Genomic DNA, 18,794 nt, shown 5'->3' on the forward strand with positions numbered 1-18,794 from the left:
TGTCTGGTTTAATGGTGCATCCTCAGGGTCTAGAACAGCACCTGGCATCTAGTAGACACACAATAAATATTTTTTAAATGAATGAATAAGTGGCTATTCAGCCAGCATCACCTGGGTACAAAAAGATATCTAAATGATGGCAATAGAACCAGCTGACCTGCCAGGGAAGTTGTAGGCACAGCCTTGTGGGAAGGACTGCATTCCTCAGTGCCCTCTGCTCAATCATCCACTCTGCACCTGAATTTGTTCTCAGACGAAAGTGAACTAGGTCTAGGGCAGATGTTTTTGGTAGAGAACTGAGAGGCTGGATAGGGAGGTCGAGAAGGCAATGCCCAGGCAAGCTGTGCCACTGGCAGAGGAGGCCCTTATCACCATGAATTGAACTCCTGAGAGCTTAGGCAACTGCCACTTGCTGTGATGTGCACGAAAACAGGCTCTAAGTGGAGTGAGTGCTGATTGTCAGGTTTATGGGTTTCCTCAGCATTAGTCTTCCCAGAGAAACAGTCAGTTTGAAAAGCAATTTTCTAAAGAGACTTTATCAGGAGAGTCAGTGAAGGCTGCTCAATTTAATAAGAGGGAAAAATAACACTAGCTGTGTGCATCTGCACTGAACCAGATGCAGGCAGTGAGCAGAGCATCAATGGCACCACACAGTTGTCCCTACTTTGAGGCCAGGGCATGAGGCTTATATATCCCCATATCTGCCAGGCATCAATCAAGCCTGGCAAAGCATGTGACCTGCCAGTCACAGCCACTATCATTGCATGAGGGTGATTCTGCCGAGAAGGGGACAGCTGAGAATCAAACTGGCAGCCAAAGCTCAGAGCAGCTATGGAGAAAATCTGGCTGAGGTCCTGTGGTCTGGTGGAACCCCATTAGCCATGGTGTGCCTCATGGTTGTCTCAGGCTTGGTTCAATTCCTACTTCTCTTCTTTGATCATATGAGATCATCTCAGCCTGGAATAACTTCTCTCTTGTGCAAGAGAACTTGGTGTGTATTTACAGAAACTCCATGAATGGTGGACTATGGATCTGATTTCCAGCTAAAGTAGCCATCTCTTCTCAAATTCTTAGCCAAGGAAGAACTACTTTCAGTTTTTCCAGGGAACTAATGTCACTTTTCTGCCAGAATTTTCACAAATTCTGTGAAGGCCTCTCTGTGAACTTCAGTCCATAAGTGCTCCAGATGCAAATGGGGACAAAAAAATGAAATTTTTAAGGATCCATCTTGTGTTTAGAATCCTTGTGATAATAGTGATGATTGCATTTGACAATGATCAGTGATGCTTTATAGCACCTAGAATGGCTATTACTCAGGGTAACAGTCTCTATTTGTTAACGTGTGAATTTCCTTCTTGAATTTTTCAAGGTGGCCTGGACTGCAAAATAGGAAAAGGGCTTAAACCCAACTTAGGCAGGACTCAGAGCCAGGGTCTCTCTTTCTGCTGTAGGCTCCTCTATCAACATCTGTTACCACCACCACTCTTCTTAGAAAGTTGCAGAGCCCCTGTGACACCACTTTAGAAGGAAAGCCTCCACTCTGGACCTGCCTGCTTGTCTGTGTAAAAACTGAATGGCAGAATATGGCATTTCACTTATACCGCAAGTGGCAAACACAAAGCCTGTGGGCCAAATCCGGCCCTTCACCTTGTTTTATCCCGCACAGCACCTTGTTTCTACCCAGCAGCAGTGCAGAGCTCCTTGCCCCTAGTTAAGTAGTTACAGTTAGACAGTCCTAAAATTACATTTGGCCCTTTGAAGGCAACTGTGAGGCTGATGTGGCCCCCAGTGAAAATGAGTTTGACACCCCTGACTTACACCTAAGATTCTGAACTTTCCAGAAGCCTCCAGAAAGGTAGTCAGAAAACCAGCATAACAGGATCCACCATTTCCCCAGTTGCTTTTCCTAGACCCCTGTGAGCCACAGCAAAAACAGAAGCTCCAGACACCTGTGTGGTGGTGGTGTTATCAAATTTAATGTATACATAGGCAAACAATTTAGATGTGTGCTACTCAATACAGAGGCAACTAGCCACTTGTGGTTATTTAACAAAATTAAATGAATATAAATTAATGACTAAAATTAAATTAAATTAATTAAAAATAGAGTTCCTTCCTCACACTAGTCATATTTCAAGTGCTCAATAGCCACATGTGGCTACTGCATTGAATAGGACATTTCCATCATTATAGAAAGTTCTAGTGGCCAGTGCTGGTCTAGACATTTGCAAATAAACAATGCATATGAGTGTGTATGTATTTTATCTCCACAGCAGCTCTTCAACGTAGGAAGTAACATCCCCATTTTATAGGTAAGGAAAATTAGCTCAGACAGTTCAGATACCTTGCCCATAATTAGACCTTCAGCCCATCCTTCATAGCTTTCTGCCTGATTTCTTAGCTTACCTGTTATATGTCTGACATAACAGGTTCTGAGTACACAGCATCTTCTTTGAGAGATCCAGGTAGTGGTTATCCATAAGCTGACCTCCAAAGCTGACCTAATGCCTGCTCCTTACCAAACTGATTTCCCCAGAGCTGGTGCTGGGAATGCCACCTGCACCATTGTCACTCAATCTCCTTGGCCAATGGATGCTTCATGCATTACTCAGCATCAGTATCCATGCAGAGTACACACAACAGCACTCCATGAAGCTGTTTAAGTATATTTTTTCAAGTTTCTCAGGAGACAGTTGTCTTTACCAAGGAGCGGCAGGGTAAGCTTTAGGCTTGTGGTCTTGGCTCCAAGGGCAACACAGAACCAAGGCTTGGCTCTGAGCCAGGTGTGTGACCAGCATCTATTTTTAGATGTGCTCTACAAGATATGAATTTTTAAATATTCACCATTTTATGCTCCAACATAAAAGCCACGTCAAGGAAGGATACTGATAGAGGTAAAGGGTCAGGAAGGGGGAACTAACATCATGTGCCAGGCACCGTGCTCAGTGTTCTCATGAATGGTCTTATTTCACCTCACAAAACCCACCTGCAGTGACAGTGAAACTTCAAGTATTTGAATACCTTGCCCAAGGTCTCCTGACCAGCACATGTAGAAGCAGAAATCCATCCCAAATAGTTTTGTTCCCAAAGTCTGGAGTGTTTCCATTACACCATGCAATCTTCAGATGTAATTTGCTTTATTATGTTTCTGGTGCAAGAGCTTTTGAGCATCTCACCTTAAAGGAGATTGGTTGTAGGTAAAGACAGATGAAATGCTTAGATTGTCCCTTCACTGGGTTCCAACTCTATGAACAAAGAGACTCCCAAATTTCCCTGATTTTTCAATGACTGTCCTTCTCTAGGATTAATTAACCCAATTTCAGGGTTTTTCCATGACAATAACAATTACATTATCAAGAACTTTTATTTATCAAGGTACTTAGCACTTTAAAAGAAAGGCATTATGAGCTTTTGTCTCAGTCTGGTTTTCCCAAAAGTAGACCCTGAGATGGGACTTGTATGTTAACAATTTTTTTAACTTAATTTTCATTGTATGTTTTCCATTACCATTTATTAACCTTACAGCCCTTCCCCTCACAGTCACCACAGTGTTGTCTCTGTTCATGAGTCCTTTTTCTTTTGTACTTGATTCCTCCAACCTCTAATCCCCCACCTCCACACACAGAGCTGTCAGCCTACTCTCTATCTACGAGTCTGTCTCTATTTCCCTTGTTAGTTCAGTTTGTTCATTAGATTCTTCTACATGTAAGTGAAATCATATGATACAAAATTTGTAATCTCTGACTGGCTTATTTCACTTAGCATAATGTTCTCCAGGTCCATCTGTGCTGCCTCAAAGTGTAGAATTTTCTTCCCTTTTATATGTGAGTAGTATTCCATTGTGTAAATGTCCCATAATTATTTTATCCACTCATCTCTTGATAGAGATTTGGGTTCCTTCCATATCTTGAAGATTATGAGTAATGGTGCAATGAACACAGGGGTGCTTATGTCCTTTCAAATTAGTATTTTGGGTTTCCTCAGATAGATTCTAGAAGTAGAATTGCTAGATCATAAGGCACTTCCATTTCAATTTTTTTAGGTATTTCCAGACTGCTTCCCACAATACCAGTCTGCATTCCAACCAATAGTACATAAGTGTTCCCCTTTTGCCACACCCTCACTAGCACTTGTTGTTTGTTGATTTATCTTTTAAGTTTATTTTATTGATTATGCTATTATAGTTGTACCATTTTTTCTCCCTTTTATCCCCCTCCTCTTTGCACTCCCTCCCTCCAGTATCCCTTCCCTTAGTTTATGTCCATGGGTCATACATATAAGTTCTTTGACTTCTCCATTTCCTATACTATTCTTAACCTCCCCCTGTCTATGTTGTACCTATCAATTACGCTTCTTATTCCCTGTACCTTTTCCCCCATTCTCCCTCCTCTCACTCCCCACTGATAACCCTCCATGTGATGACCATTTCTGTGAATCCGTTCCTATTCTAGATGTTTGCTTAGTTTGTTTATGTTTTTTAGGCTCAGTTGTTGATAGTTGTATGTTGTCATTTTGCTGTTCATAGTTTTGATCTTCTTTTTCTTAGATAATTCCCTTTAACATTTCGTATAATAAGGGCTTGGTGATGATGAACTCCTTCAACTTATCTGGGAAGCACTTTATCTGTCCTTCCATTCTAAATGATAGCTTTACTGGATAGAGTAATCTTGGATGGAGGTCTTTACCTTTTATGATTCCAAATACCTCTTTCCAGCCTCTTCTTGCCTGCAAGGTTTCTTTTGAGAAATCAGCTGATAGTCATTTTTAAGTATATTTTATTGATTATGCTATTACATTTTCTCAATTTTCCTCTTTTGTTCCCCCTCCATCCTGCACCCCCCAACTCTCTAGCATTCCCCCCTTAGTTTATGTCTATGAGTTGTACATATAAGTTCCTTGAATACTCTGTTTCTTATGCTGTTTTTGACCTCTCCCCATCTATGTTATGCCTACCAATTCTGCTTCTTTTTCCCTCTACCTTTCCCCCCATTCCTCCCTTCCCCCTCCCCATTGAAAATCCTCCATATGATATCCATTTCTCTGATTCTGTTCCTGTTCTAGTTGTTTGCTTAGTTTTTGTTTTCGTTCTTTTTCTTTCTATTTTTTTAGGTTCATTTGTTGATAGTTGTGAGTTTGTTGTCATTTTACTGTTCATATTTTTTACCTTCTTTTTCGTAGATAAGTCCCTTTAACATTTCATATAAGGGCTTGGTGATATTGAACTCCTTTAACTTGACCTTATCTGGGAAGCACTTTATCTGCCCTTCCATTCTAAGTGATACCTTTGCTGGATAGAGTAATCTTGGATGGAGATCCTTGCCTTTCTTGACGTGAAATACTTCTTTCCAGCCCCTTCTTGCATGCAAGGTTTCTTTTGAGAGATCAGCTAGTAGTCTTATGGGCACTCCTTTGTAGGTAACTCTCTCCTTTCTTCTTGCTGCTTTTAAGATTTTCTCTTTATCTTTAATCTTGGGCAATTTAATGATGATGTGCCTTGGTGCATTCCTCTTTGGGTCCAACTTCTTTGGGACTCTCTGAGCTTCCTGAACTTCCTGGAATTCTATTTCCTTCACCAGGTTGGGGAAGTTTTCCTTCATTATTTGTTCAAATAAGTTTTCAATTTCTTGCTGTTGTTCTTCTTCTGACACCCCTATAATTCAGATATTGGAATATTTCAAGTTGTCCTGAAGGTTCCTCAGCCTCTCTTCATGTTTTTTGCATTCTTGTTTCTTTGTTCTGTTCTGGTTGGATGTTTTCTTCCTTTTGCTCCAAATCATTGATTTGAGTCCTGGTTTCCTTCCTGTCATTGTGAGTTCCCTGAATATTTTGCTTTATTTCATTTTGGGTGTGCTTCATTTGTTTTTTCATTTTTCAATGAAAGTCAGTCACATCTGTGAGCATTTTGGTTACCAGGGCCTTAAATTCTCCATCAGATAGGTTGGATATCTCCTCATTGCTTACCTCTCTTTCTGAAGTTTTGCTCTGTTGTTTCATTTGGGACCTATTTCTTTGTCTTGGGACACCTGTTAAGTTGTAAGGGGGTGGGGCCTTAGGTATTCACCAGGGCTGGCAAACCTCCACCACTGCATTTTGGTGCTGTATGTAGGGGAGGGGTCAGTGAGGGAGCAATGCCACTTGTTTGGCTCTCACCCCACTTTCAGTCACTTCCCAAAATAAAATTGGGTCCTTCTGGTGCTGATTCCTGGGTCAGTGGGTTTATGTATGTTTTAGGACCCTGTGGGTCTCTCCAGCAGACTCTCCTGTGACACTGGGAGTTTCTCCTGCCACCACAACCCCCACGTGTTTTTACTGCCAGAGGTTTTGAGGCTTTAGTTTCCCATACTGGGACCCTGGGTTGTGTGGTCTGTCTCACTCCCCAGTTGTCCCTTCAAGCTTATCCACACATGAATGTGGGACTGCCCAGTCCACCAACCATCACTTCACCCACATGGTCTGTCGCCTTGCCACACATCCTCACTGCCCCTGGTGCCCACCTCCACCCCTCCCACCAGTCTGGATGAATGTTTCTTCTTTAACTCCTTGGTTGTCAGACTTCCATGCAGTTCAATTTCCTGGGAGTTCAGTGGTTCTATGAAATTTTTTTAAATATTTCTTCTAATACTGTGATATATATCATTGATATCTTAATGGGAATTGCATTGCATCTATAGCTTGTTTTTAAATTTGTTGTTGTACTTCTTTTGGTTGTGTGAGGAAGCAAAGCATATCTACCTATGCTTCCATCTTGGCTAAAAGTGTTTGGTGATTTATTAATGATGGCCTTTCTGACTGGTAGGAGGTAGTATCTAATTGCAGTTTTAATTTGTATTTCTCTGATGATTAGCTATATTAAGCATCTTTTCATATGTCTGTTGGCCATCTGTATGTACTCTTTGGAGAAGTTTCTATTCAGGTCTTTTGCCCATTTTTTAAATAGTGTTGTGTGTTTTTTTGGTGTTGAGTGTTGTAAGTTCTTTATAAATTTTGGATATGAATCCTTTATCAGATGTATTGACAAGTAAGCTCACCCATTCAGTGGGTTGCCTTTTTATCTTATTGATGGTTTCCTTTCTGTGCAAAAACTTCTTAGTTTGATGTAGTCCCATTTGTTTATTTTTTCTTTAGTTTCCCTTGCCTGAGGAAATGTATCAGATAAATTATTGTTCCAAGCAATGTCTGAGATTTTACTGATTATGTTTTCTTCTAGGATTTTTATGGTTTCTGGTCTAACATTTAAGTCTTTAATCTTAAGTCTTAAGTTTATTCTTGTGTGTGGCATAAGAAAGTGGTATGGTGTCATTTTGCTGTATTATCTGTCTAATTTTCCCAACTTTTTGAATAAACTGACTTTAGCCCATATTATGTGCTTGCTTCCTCTGTCAAATATTAATTGACTATAAAAGCATGGGTTTATTTCTGGCCTCTCTATTCCATTCCATTGATCTAAGTGTCTGTTTTTATACCAGTACCATGCTGTTTTGATTACTATGGCCTTGTAGTATAGTTTGATATCAGGTATTGTGATTCCTTCAACTTTGTTCATCTTTCTCAAGATTGCTGTTGTATTCAGGGGTTTTTATAGTTCCATATAAATTTTTAAAATATTTTTTGTAGTTCTGTGATCTATATCATTGATATCTTGGTGGGAATTGCATTGCATCTATAGCTTGTTTTGGTAGTATAGACATTTTAATGTTAATTCTTCCAATCCATGAACATGGTATGTGTGTCCACTTATTTGTACCTTCTTCAATGCGTGATAATTTTCATAGTACAGGTCTTTTACATCTTATGTTAAATTTATTCCTATGCATTTTATTCTTTTTGAAGCAATTATGAATGGGATTATTCTCTTAATTTTCCTTTTTGATAGTTCATTATTGGCATATAAAAATGCAACTAACTTCTGGATGTTAATTTTGTATCCTTCTGGGTGCTACCAATTTTTTGAAAGGTGATCCCAAGAAACACAAGTAGGGAAGTGGAGATATGAGACAAGGAAGAAGAATAAAAAGCAATAAAGAGTACACTGGTGAGCAAGTTGCCACTGTGGGCAACTAGGCTCGGTCCCACTGGGAATACTGAAGTATCCCACTGAAGAGCAGAGAAGCTATGAAAACAGAGAAGCCACCACCTTCTGTCAGTCATTGGTAGAGGATTGTCCCTGAGGAACTAAATCCCTGACACTTTGTGCTGACCTGCACACAGGCTAAGCAAACTCCCATGGAGCAGGGAAAAGCTCCAGGAGAGAAGCTGGGAAGTACCAATACCTGAGGTGGGAAGCAGTTTGGATACATGGAAGCCAGAGCTATAGGGGAACTCAGAGGTGACTTAGGATAAATGGGAGGGGCATCAATAGCACCTACTATTCCCAAGGTTCAGAGAGAGTAAGTAACTTGCTCACACTCATACAGCTTGAGTGGAATTAACCCAGGTCTGTCTGATGAGTCTCAAAACCCTTATTCTTTTTACTACCTGAAGCTGTCTTTTGAAATCCCCCATGTAATATGCCCATTCCTTACCATATCTCCTCATCACTTTTCCCTCAGGAAAATACCATCCACTGGCAAGTTGGTGCTGACCCTCACCACTGATGCCTGTGAAGGAAAGGAAAATTTCGTCCGCTACCTTGAGCATGTCCAAGCTGTCATCACAGTCAATGCAACCAGGAGAGGAGACCTGAACATCAACATGACTTCCCCTATGGGTACCAAGTCCATTTTGCTGAGTCGGCGTCCAAGGGATGATGACTCCAAGGTGGGCTTTGACAAGTGGCCTTTCATGACCACCCACACTTGGGGTGAAGATGCCCGAGGAACCTGGACCTTGGAGCTGGGGTTTGTCGGGGGCACACCTCAGAAGGGGGTGCTGAAGGAGTGGACACTGATGCTGCATGGTACGCAGAGTGCCCCTTACATTGACCAGATCGTGAGGGATTACCAGTCCAAGCTGGCCATGTCCAAGAAGGAAGAGCTGGAAGAAGAGCTGGATGAAGCTGTGGAGCGAAGCCTGAAAAGCATCCTGCACAACAACTAGTGTTGTACCCTAGCTCCTGTGCCTCCCTCCCTCTCCCATCTCTGCCTCTGCCCTCACTCCATACTCTGTCAGGCACCTAGCAACTGTCACCCCCATGCAAGCAATTCCAACTTCTTGATCTGAAGCTTCGCTCACTGTCAATGATTATTTTCATTACAATGGAAGGAATCTTTTTTATTCTATGCCCCAAATACAGTGTTCCCACCAACACCTATGTTCTATTTGTGACTCTAGGTTCTTTACTTGTGTCATTTAAATAGGTGATATCTGCAATCAAAACTGGGACATCTTTCCTCTCTATTTTTTCATACCTGAGAAGAGAATACATTTAAAAAGCTACACGTGGTGATTCCAAGAATGTTTTTTCATGATCTCAACTGACCTGTTACATAAAAAGAAAATCAAGTGTGAGCTCTGACTCTCTTAAAGCACAAGAGATGCTGTAAATGCTTCGGGGAAAGATGTTTTGAACTTAGCAAGATTTCTTCAGTGGTGTAGATGAAGGTGGCATGATTTGAAAGATGCCATCCATGAAAGCCCTAATTACTTGAGGGAAAGGAGTCAAAAAGCATGAGCATTGGAAATATTGCTACCAATGCCAACATCATAACTCGTCCTACTCAGCCAGCATGACAAATATAAACCTACATAGCTTGGCTGTCCTTTCACCAGCTCCTGCTCCAAATTACAGTACAATATTCTAGAGGAGCCCAAGTTACTCTTAGTCTGTATACAGTTCATCTCAGCCCCAATTTTCTGGGGTTTCTCACATAGCTATCCAAAAGGAAAACAGGCAAAGCAGGTCTGGCAACATGTCATCATAGTTTTTGACCCAGGAACATTCCTTTTCCTAAATCATTTTGGGACTTCTTAATCTGATGTAAGCAAGAGGCCTAGTGAATATTTTTGACAGTTTTTCACACGTGAACTTGGGCTTTGATTTTCAAAACATATGGTTGGAGAGCAATATCTTACTCCTTCTCGTTGTGATTTCTGTAATGTGTTAGAGAAATGGCCTCTGTTTAGGCACTGGTGTATGGAGGGTAAAAGGGGCATGTCTAAAGATGTGAACAGCCATTTTCACATAGACCTTCATTTGTGTGGAGCCTTTTCTGTCAAAATGGGGATGCCAACTCATCCCCAGGTAATGGGAGGCCTGAAAGAAGCAACAGAAGCCTTTACTGGGGAAAGCACAGTTACCAGCTTGGCAACTAAGCAGTCCATGAGGGTGTTTAACAGGCAATCTAAAGCTGATACATTCCTTTCCTCTGTCAACCCCAAAAGACAGCACGACATTTCATTATCAAAGAAATGCTTTCTGACCTGCTGACACTTTGTTTTCCTACTCAAGGACTGTCTCCTCATCCCCACTCCCAGTGCCCACCCAGTCCCAAGAACTGATCAACAACTTCTGGCTGCATTGCTCTCTTCCCCTGGGAGCACATAGCTAACCCTAGAGTTCCCTTCCTCAAAGCCAGCAACTCCAGAACTTAGTTTCCATTCCCTGAAGGTTGTGATTTTAAGAGAGAAGTTTGAAAAATCCATTTTCTTTCTTTCTCCCCAGCCCCATGTTGGCATGAATTTCTGTCTTCTCCAACACCATATGATCTTCTCTGTATAATGCTTTAAAATGTAATAATATTTATTATTTTAAAAGAAATTTATTACATGTTGTGAAGGTCTTTTTAAACCAGTTTAAATTTAAAGAAAAAATAAATGAAAATTATCAAAAATTTATTTCACATTTACAGTCTGAAAATAAACCAAAGGACATTATGTGTGCATGTGTGTATAAGTGCACACAGAAATACATATACACACAGGTATACTATGTACTATATACATGTGTGTATATGTGTGTATATATACACTTGTATAAATGTATATACACACATATATCTAAAATGTGTGTATGTATATTTATTGAAGAAACAGATACCATATTCATCTTTTAAAAAATATTTAGAGAATATCAAGATGATTCTGGCTGAAGAAAAAGGCCAGTGGAAATTCAGGTGAAAATGTTCATCGATTCCCACTGCATCACCTCTGTAATTTTGCAGCTCTCTGTATAAACATTAAATGTCTTATATAGCAGCAAAAATATAAAATAGTTGTCCATATTTTCACAGTTGTGGTATAATTTATGAAATTAGAGAGTAACTTATCAGCTTCTTAATAGAAATGGCAAGTTTTGATATGAGAATACAGTATATAAAAATATATATAGTACTAAGTAAAAATATTTGGCCTCTATTCCATTTTTTGCACTAGTACTAACACTAAATATGTCTAGCTAGTGAGGTTTTTATGATACCCCTGATCTTAATGCAAGAGATATTTATAGTCATTTATTTTAAAAAATGGAAATAAGTAAATAATGATTAATCAAGTTAACATTGTTACTCCCTATGAAAAAATTTTATAAATAAATTTTAAAAGACATGTATATTAGGAGACTTAACAATAAAACATTACCTTCCAGAAATTATGTGGGATGTGATATGTATTACATAAAAGCACCACCATCCATTCTAGAAGCAGATAATAAAAAGTTGCCGAGATCTAAAAAGCCTACTTTCATAAATATGTGTGTGTGTGTGTGTGTGTGTGTGTGTGTGTAAGATTTATCATTAGCAAGTAAATTATACACATACAGCAGCTTTTTTAAAACTCAGGTTACATCCCTGATTGTAAAATAAAATAACTTTAGCGGTGACAAGACTACCATTGTAGAATAGAATAAAATAGAATAGAATAGAATAGAATAGACAGAATAAAATAATAAGCATGGTTTCCTGAAATGTGTTTTTCAGGTATATGTGTGTGTGTGCATGTCTAAGTACATGAATTGGCTCATAATATAAAATACATTTCTCATTGCAGGTCATAGGTCATCGTCAAAATCTTTTAGAAACATTATCATAAAATATATTCTTCAGGCCAAACTAAGTTATACTATACTGTAGTAACAAACAGCCCCAGAATCACAGTGGTTTATCACAAAAAAGTTTAATTCACACAAATCCCACTGAGGGTTCAGGTGACTCCCCAAGGCCACAGACCTCCATGCACTTTTGAATGACTCAGGGATTCAGGCTGCTTCAATCTTTAACCTTATGGTTAGTAGTCATAACACAAAGTGGCTACAATCCATGCAGAAGAGAACTCATGGAGGACCCTTATCTACTTTTTTTATGCTCAGCCTGAAGGAGATACACATCACTTGACTTACAATGCACTGGCCAGTACTGGTCAATACCCTTGCCTAAATTTAAGCAACTAAGAAACATAAGACAACTAACAGAATGTTTGATAAGCATTCAAGTCTCTCCCACAGAAAGAGCTTGACATGCCCTTAAGACATATTCTTAAGTATTGATTTACATGGCAACCTCTCTTCATGGAAGGTACCATAAACAATACTATAAACTAGCTGTACCCCATGTGACTACATGCTAGTCCAGCAAATTTAATAGTTGTTAATAAAATATTAATATATTTATCATATTTCATTGTAAGAATAATTTTCAAATATGTCCTATGATACAATACTTATCATACCCAATTAGTAAAATCTTAAGAGAGCCTATAACTAAAACACATATTGAAAGGTATAAGGTCCAAAGTCTGATCTTGTGACAAATTAAGGCACTGCTTTTCAGTACTTAAGTTCAAAGATTGATTTACAAAAGACTGTGTTTAAAAAATGATAATTTTTATAGAGTTACTAATACATGTCATTGTTACTGTCACTTATAAATTAATAACAGTGTTTTTATGTGATCAATGCCTTCATTAGTTGATCACATGAAATGACACACTATAAAACCTTTAGGAAACATATAACCAGACACTTTCATTTAGAGAGAAATGGTGGATTAGGGAAACTGGTACCTTCTTATCTAGAGTAAGTTCTTGGATACAAAGAATTTAATTTGATAGAAATTTCTAAAAATCAAAAATCCAAGAGTAGGAACAGAGCTTGTGGGAGAGAATAAGGAATTCTAAAAATTCCCGGAGTTTGAATAACATCAGACAGAATGTGTCCTGGGCCAATGAAGGTGATTTGGTTGTAGTCAGCTGAGTGGTTCTCTGTCTGCAAAGAAGAAATGAATCAACAGAAAGAGTGCTAGGAGCAGCCTACACTCAGCTGGTGGAAGCTTAGGAAAATGAAGAGTCTGAAACATAAGTTGGCAGACAATATATGGCAGTGTTAAGCACAGGGAAACACAGAGGCTGGTGTAAAAGGGAAATTCCAATCCCTGAAGTCTGCTGAGGACAGAGCCCAATACACTGGGAAAGCCATTTCCAGAGAAGTGCCTTGAAACACCATTCTCCTGTCAGTGGTCTAATTCCACACCTACCCACAGCCTCCTGGTACTTTATTTGGCCTATCAAGGATATTAACAGTAGGAGAGGGGGTAACCCACACCTTCATTTTTGGGAAAGATGGCCCCCTTCTTTGCATTGTAAATTAATCAACTTAATTCTTGAGTTCTTCCACTAGAGTGTTGTTCATTTTGTTGCTAAGAGTTTCTTCCCTGGGGTTAAAAAAATTCTGCTTGAATTGGGTTTGGGATATACAAGGGACAAGGAATCAAGGTCTGATCTGAGGCAAGTCTTCCAAGCTAGCCTGCCAGCTTCATTTTTTTCTTAAAACTTAGAAGAGACTCACTATAACCTGGGCACTGAATGAACTGACCACAAGAAATGCATTCAACCCAAAGAGATGGAGACTCTGTCTTGCTAAATTCATAATGTTCAGTCTTGCATGGTTTGGGGTGGGGTGGGGACCATTAGAAGAAATCTCAGCCCACAGAGTTTTAGATGCCAGAACAGCCAAACAAGGCTGAGAATTCCTTAGGTCCAATGTTAAGCATCACTGATTCAGGCCAATCCAACCTTACTATTTCAGAGTTGAGTGTCCCATCTTATAGTACCCTCAAAGTTGTCCCTCTGCCCTTTGCACCCAAGGGGACATGCCATGAGCTACTCCAAACTAGATAGAAGGCAGAACTTGCAACCTGTTTTTTTCTTTGGGGGCCCCATGTCCTGGAGCCACTAACCAACCACAGGTGACAGATAAGCCATCTGGTAAGCTCCTGGTCATAAGGACACAAACATGTAGGTGAAGGGGTATGTAACAGGTGAATGCACCAGCACAGTGAAGTTATTGACCAAGGATCTATCTCCTGGGAGAATGTACTTCTCATCTCAAAAATCTCAAAAACCCTATTTCTTTGAATCAAACTTAAGTTTTTGTGGCATCTATTTGCTTTTACCCAAGCATGAGAAATTGGAGTCAAGCATTTGTGCTAATCTAGGCACCTAAATGGTGTCCTCCATCATCAATGTGCCAAATGCCATGTGAGTTTAAGGTGACTTCATTGACCAGTAACATCCCAACTACAAACCTATGATACAACAATTTTAGTATAAACTTGAATATAATGATGGCTTGAAGATCCTTTCTTATAAGCTTCAAGTCAAGGAGAGACTTCAGTGGAACTTCCCAACATCAGGGGGGAAGAAAGGAAGAGTTGCCAGGTTAGAAGTATCTTCTGTTATGTAAATTGAATTTTGCATTAGACCCTGTTGGTTCATGACCTACATCAAAGATCAGCAAACTACAACCCAGGGACTCAATCCAGCATGCTGCCTATTCTCGGGATTAGTGTTACTGGAAACAATCATGCCTATTTTTTTAATTGTCTGTGGCTGTTTCCATGCTATAGTGGCAGACTTGAGTAGTTATAACAGACACTGTACAACCTATAAACTGGCCCTTTATACCAAACGTTTGCCTACTTCTGCCCTATAGCTATTGGGTTGGCCAAAAAGTCCCTATGTTTTTTTCTGTAAAATAAAAGACACATTTTTTATTTTTACCAATAACTTCATTGATTTGGATATTTCAAGTATGTCCACTCTCTCCCATGTGTTAGAGCATTAATTTGTTCTCAGTTAATGTCTCATTTGATCACTATCAACTTCAGCTGGTCTACCCAACCATTGAGCATCATCCAGAGAGAAATCTCCAGCAGGAAACTTTGCAAACCACTTTTGACACATTTGCTCAGTCACAACACAGTCTCCATACACTACACAAAACTTTTTTTTTAATTTCAATTGTGTGGGACCTTTCTCTCTTTTTAAAATATTTATTCTTTTTAAATTTTATTTATTTATTTTTAGAGAGGGAAAGGGAAAGAGAGAGAGAGAGAGAGAGAGAGAGAGAGAGAGAGAGAGAGAGAGAGAGAAACATCAATGTGTGGTTGCTGGGGGCCGTGGCCTGCAACCTAGGCATGTGCCCTGACTGGGAATCGAACCTGGTATGCCTGGTTTGCAGCCCACGCTCAATCCACTGAGCTACGCCAGCCAGGGCTATGTTTTTACCTTTCTTGAAATAATAAATCATAATATGGCAAAATGTTGCATATTTTCTTCCATCTTCAATATTAAAATGGCTACAGAAAAATTCACCAATTTTGATAAGTGTTTTTAATGCATGCTGATTTGACAGCTGTCACAATGCAATCTACAAAACTGTTTCAAATGAAGTTAAAGACAACTAAGGGCTACTAGAGCCATCTATTGAAAAAAACAAACTTTTTGGCCAACCCAGTATCTCCTTGGCCCACCCCAGAGATAATCTGCACACAGTTTCATACATGCCAATGTGCTCTCTCTCTCTGCTGGGGTGTTCTCTAGCTGCGGAGATGCACCAGGCCTGGTGTGCTACAGGAAGACAAGCCAGAAGATCAATGCCCCAGGACCACTTCACCTGAAGGACAGAGCTGGTGCAGAAAGATCTCAGCTTCCTTGCCTTCTGTTGAGACATCTACCAGGTCTCTTAACAGGGTCTCCAGTGGGAGGAAATCCCAATTGCCCACAGCCATGTCAGCAGGTTAATACTGCCTTTGTTGGCACCTCACTTCCCTGTTTCATGCCCCTTCCTTCACCAGTCAGGAGACAGAAATCCCAGCAGTGATGTTAACAGAGAGAATTAAATATAAAACCCCATAAACTGAGTAGTTTAAAGAAGTACCACCTACTTAATTAGAAAGGTAAAAGAAAACTACAGTATCACAAGGACCAAGCAACCTAATACAAGCAGGCGGGAGTCAGAAGCTTGCTGGGATCATGCCGGGGTCCTGGGTTTGTGAAGTTTCATGCTGAGGTAGGGCCACCACATCCTGACTCACCTTTCCTTCCTGTGGGTAGAGAGGGAGCACATGTGGCAGCCCCTGAACAACCCAGACCTCTGTGAAGAGGCATCATCTAGCTGGTGTAGGCATCTCTAAGGAGATGATTATGAGGCCGGTTCTGCAAATGTTGGAAAAACTGAAAAATGGATCCTGCTGCTGTTATATGAAGTGCTACCGCTGGTGAGTGAAGAGGTGCTGCTGTGGCAAAGGGGACAAGTCCCTTCTCCCTCCTCCAGACCTTCACTCTCCCCTACCAGGAAGACACTGGCAAAGCAGGAAGGAGCTAGCAGGTTCCAGCCTGGCACCAGTGTATAGAAAGGTGGGCTTGGAGCCCCTGGGTGCCTAGGCAAGAACCAGAACAGTGAGAGTTGTGGGGGATCTGGGGGGTCAGCACCCAGGACAGCTGATACAACAGTTGTTGGTCTTCAACTGGAACGCTTGGAGAATGGGAGAGGTGAAGAGCTGGGACACAGCTTTTCCATGGGGAGGCAGCTTCTGGAGATCATCAGTGCTGGACTTGAGGCTGAGTCAGAAAGAGGAGGCCAGGGGCCTCTGGTACAACAGTTAAGACCAGGCACCTATGTACTTTCACTTCAGCTATATCAGGGCTGGTCAAAGCTCAGCATTCTCTTGTCATCAATCATACTGGCAAGCCAGCTCTGAGCCTCCATATTTCCTAACAAGAAATACTTTTTATAAAACTAAAGTGCTTGTTTTCAGAGACCTCAGGGAGGGGACATGGCCAGGAAATGAACCCATTGCAGCTCTCTTGGGAAAAACCAAATATATCAGGAAAAGTGGAGTAGCAGCAACTGGAGCTCCAGGGTGGATGAACAGCCAACTAGACTCCAGTGCATCTACTGCAGGCAGTTCCACAGCTCACACTGAGAGACTAGCTTTCAGGTGGAAGCAAGCCTTCCAGGATATGGTGTTTACAGGTCCCCACTTCCCTCCTTGACCTCACCTCCTTCCATTGTCCTCCTGCAAACCCCTTTATTTTCTCTCCTTGAACAGGCTAAGTTCATTCCTGCCCCAGGGCATTTGCACTAGCCAATCCCTCTGCCTGAAATGCTATTTGCACATGATTGGCCCATCTTGTCATTTGGATCACATGTCACTTCACCCACGTGGTCTTCACTGGACCACCCAATCCAAAGTAGACCCCCAGTCACTCTTACACATCACTCTGTTGATGTCCTTTATGGTATTGTCTCCATCTAATCTTCTCTTACTCAGTTATCTGCTTCCTTCCACCAGAATGTCATGTCTGTGAGGGCAGAACCACATCTGATTGCTTGCTGTTGTCTCCCCAGTGCCCAGAATCATGCCTGACCCAGAACATGCCCTCAATTCATGTTTGATGATTGATTAAATATATAAATCATCTTTCTTTCCCAAAAGATACCCCTGCCTTTTTAAATAAAAATATTAACTAAATACATAGTCCAAAAAATAAAAAAACTTCATGGGGAAAACAAAAAGGTTTACAGTGGCTTATGCCAAATTTTATACACATCATATAAATGTATATGTATGTGTATATATACATACACACACTAACCCAAATTCCTAGATTCCTAGTACATTCTGGACTCCAGCTAATGGTTTCCATCATTCTCTCTTAAGCTTTTAAATTGTGAATATTTTAAAATGTTGTAATGCAGTAATTTTTCCATTCATCTTTTAAAAAGAACAAAAGCATATTTCGTTCTTGAAATCAAAACCTCAAATAAATCCAGAATATGATTTTTTAAAGCTCTAAATAGAAAGGAAAGGTGATGCCATTTAATATTCTCTCTATTGTCCGTAACAAAGAAATAAGAGAACATAACTTATGACTCCATCAATTTTTCTCTAAAAATATGTAGTTGTCTTGGAAGATGCTTTTGTTTCAGCAGATGCACTAATCCATCTAAGCACATTTATTCAGTGCCCTTAATGTATTTTGGGAATGTACACAGGGAAGGAGTACTTCCTTAATCAGTGTCAATAAAAAATTACTTTTGGACTGTTTGTAGAAAAATAGATATCTAAAGACAACATAAAAATTTCTGTAAATATTCTGATTTAGAGTAATTTCCATTTCCTGGGACATGACACAGTAGGCCCCTGTGTGCACATGTGTGCGTGTGTGCATATGTACACAGACAGTGCACAGACAGTTACATCACAGCTTACTTATTATGATCATTATTAATAAATCAGTAAGTCTCCCCTTATCAGCATAGCACACTGTCTGGCACATAGTATATGCTCAATAAATGCTTGTTGGATAAATTAACTCCAAACAAGAAACTATGAGGTGACATTTGATTTTGTCTTTTGAAACTTGACCTAGGATTGTAATCTCTGAATGAGAAAATTTGAAGTCAGACAAAAGGACATTTGGAACATATGCTATGGCAGACAACACTGGTGTCCTGCTTATATCCCCATGACCTTTTCCATTTCCATGTATTTGCATGTTAACCCTCTGGGAGCAGCCCTCCCCAGTGGCTAACAGAAGCTGTTGGATGAAAACCCCACTCCCTCACCCCTCAGACAGGA

The 18,794-nt window shown here is 40.2% G+C and overlaps 1 protein-coding gene across 1 annotated transcript in view; it reads left to right on the top strand.

Annotated features, from left to right (window-relative positions):
- Positions 1-10,740, top strand: part of PCSK2 (proprotein convertase subtilisin/kexin type 2) — a 359,378-nt gene extending 348,638 nt beyond the window's left edge. Inside the window, exon 12 of the mRNA XM_045832582.1 lies at positions 8,550-10,740. Coding sequence (XP_045688538.1) covers positions 8,550-9,036 — 487 coding nt within the window. The 3' untranslated portion in view covers positions 9,037-10,740. The remainder of the gene's footprint in view (positions 1-8,549) is intronic.
- Positions 10,741-18,794: the final 8,054 nt, after the last annotated feature.

The sequence above is a fragment of the Phyllostomus hastatus genome, unplaced genomic scaffold, assembly GCF_019186645.2.
Source record: "Phyllostomus hastatus isolate PE091 unplaced genomic scaffold, TTU_PhHast_1.1 phas_contig_17, whole genome shotgun sequence".
In the NCBI taxonomy this organism is placed as follows: domain Eukaryota; kingdom Metazoa; phylum Chordata; class Mammalia; order Chiroptera; family Phyllostomidae; genus Phyllostomus; species Phyllostomus hastatus.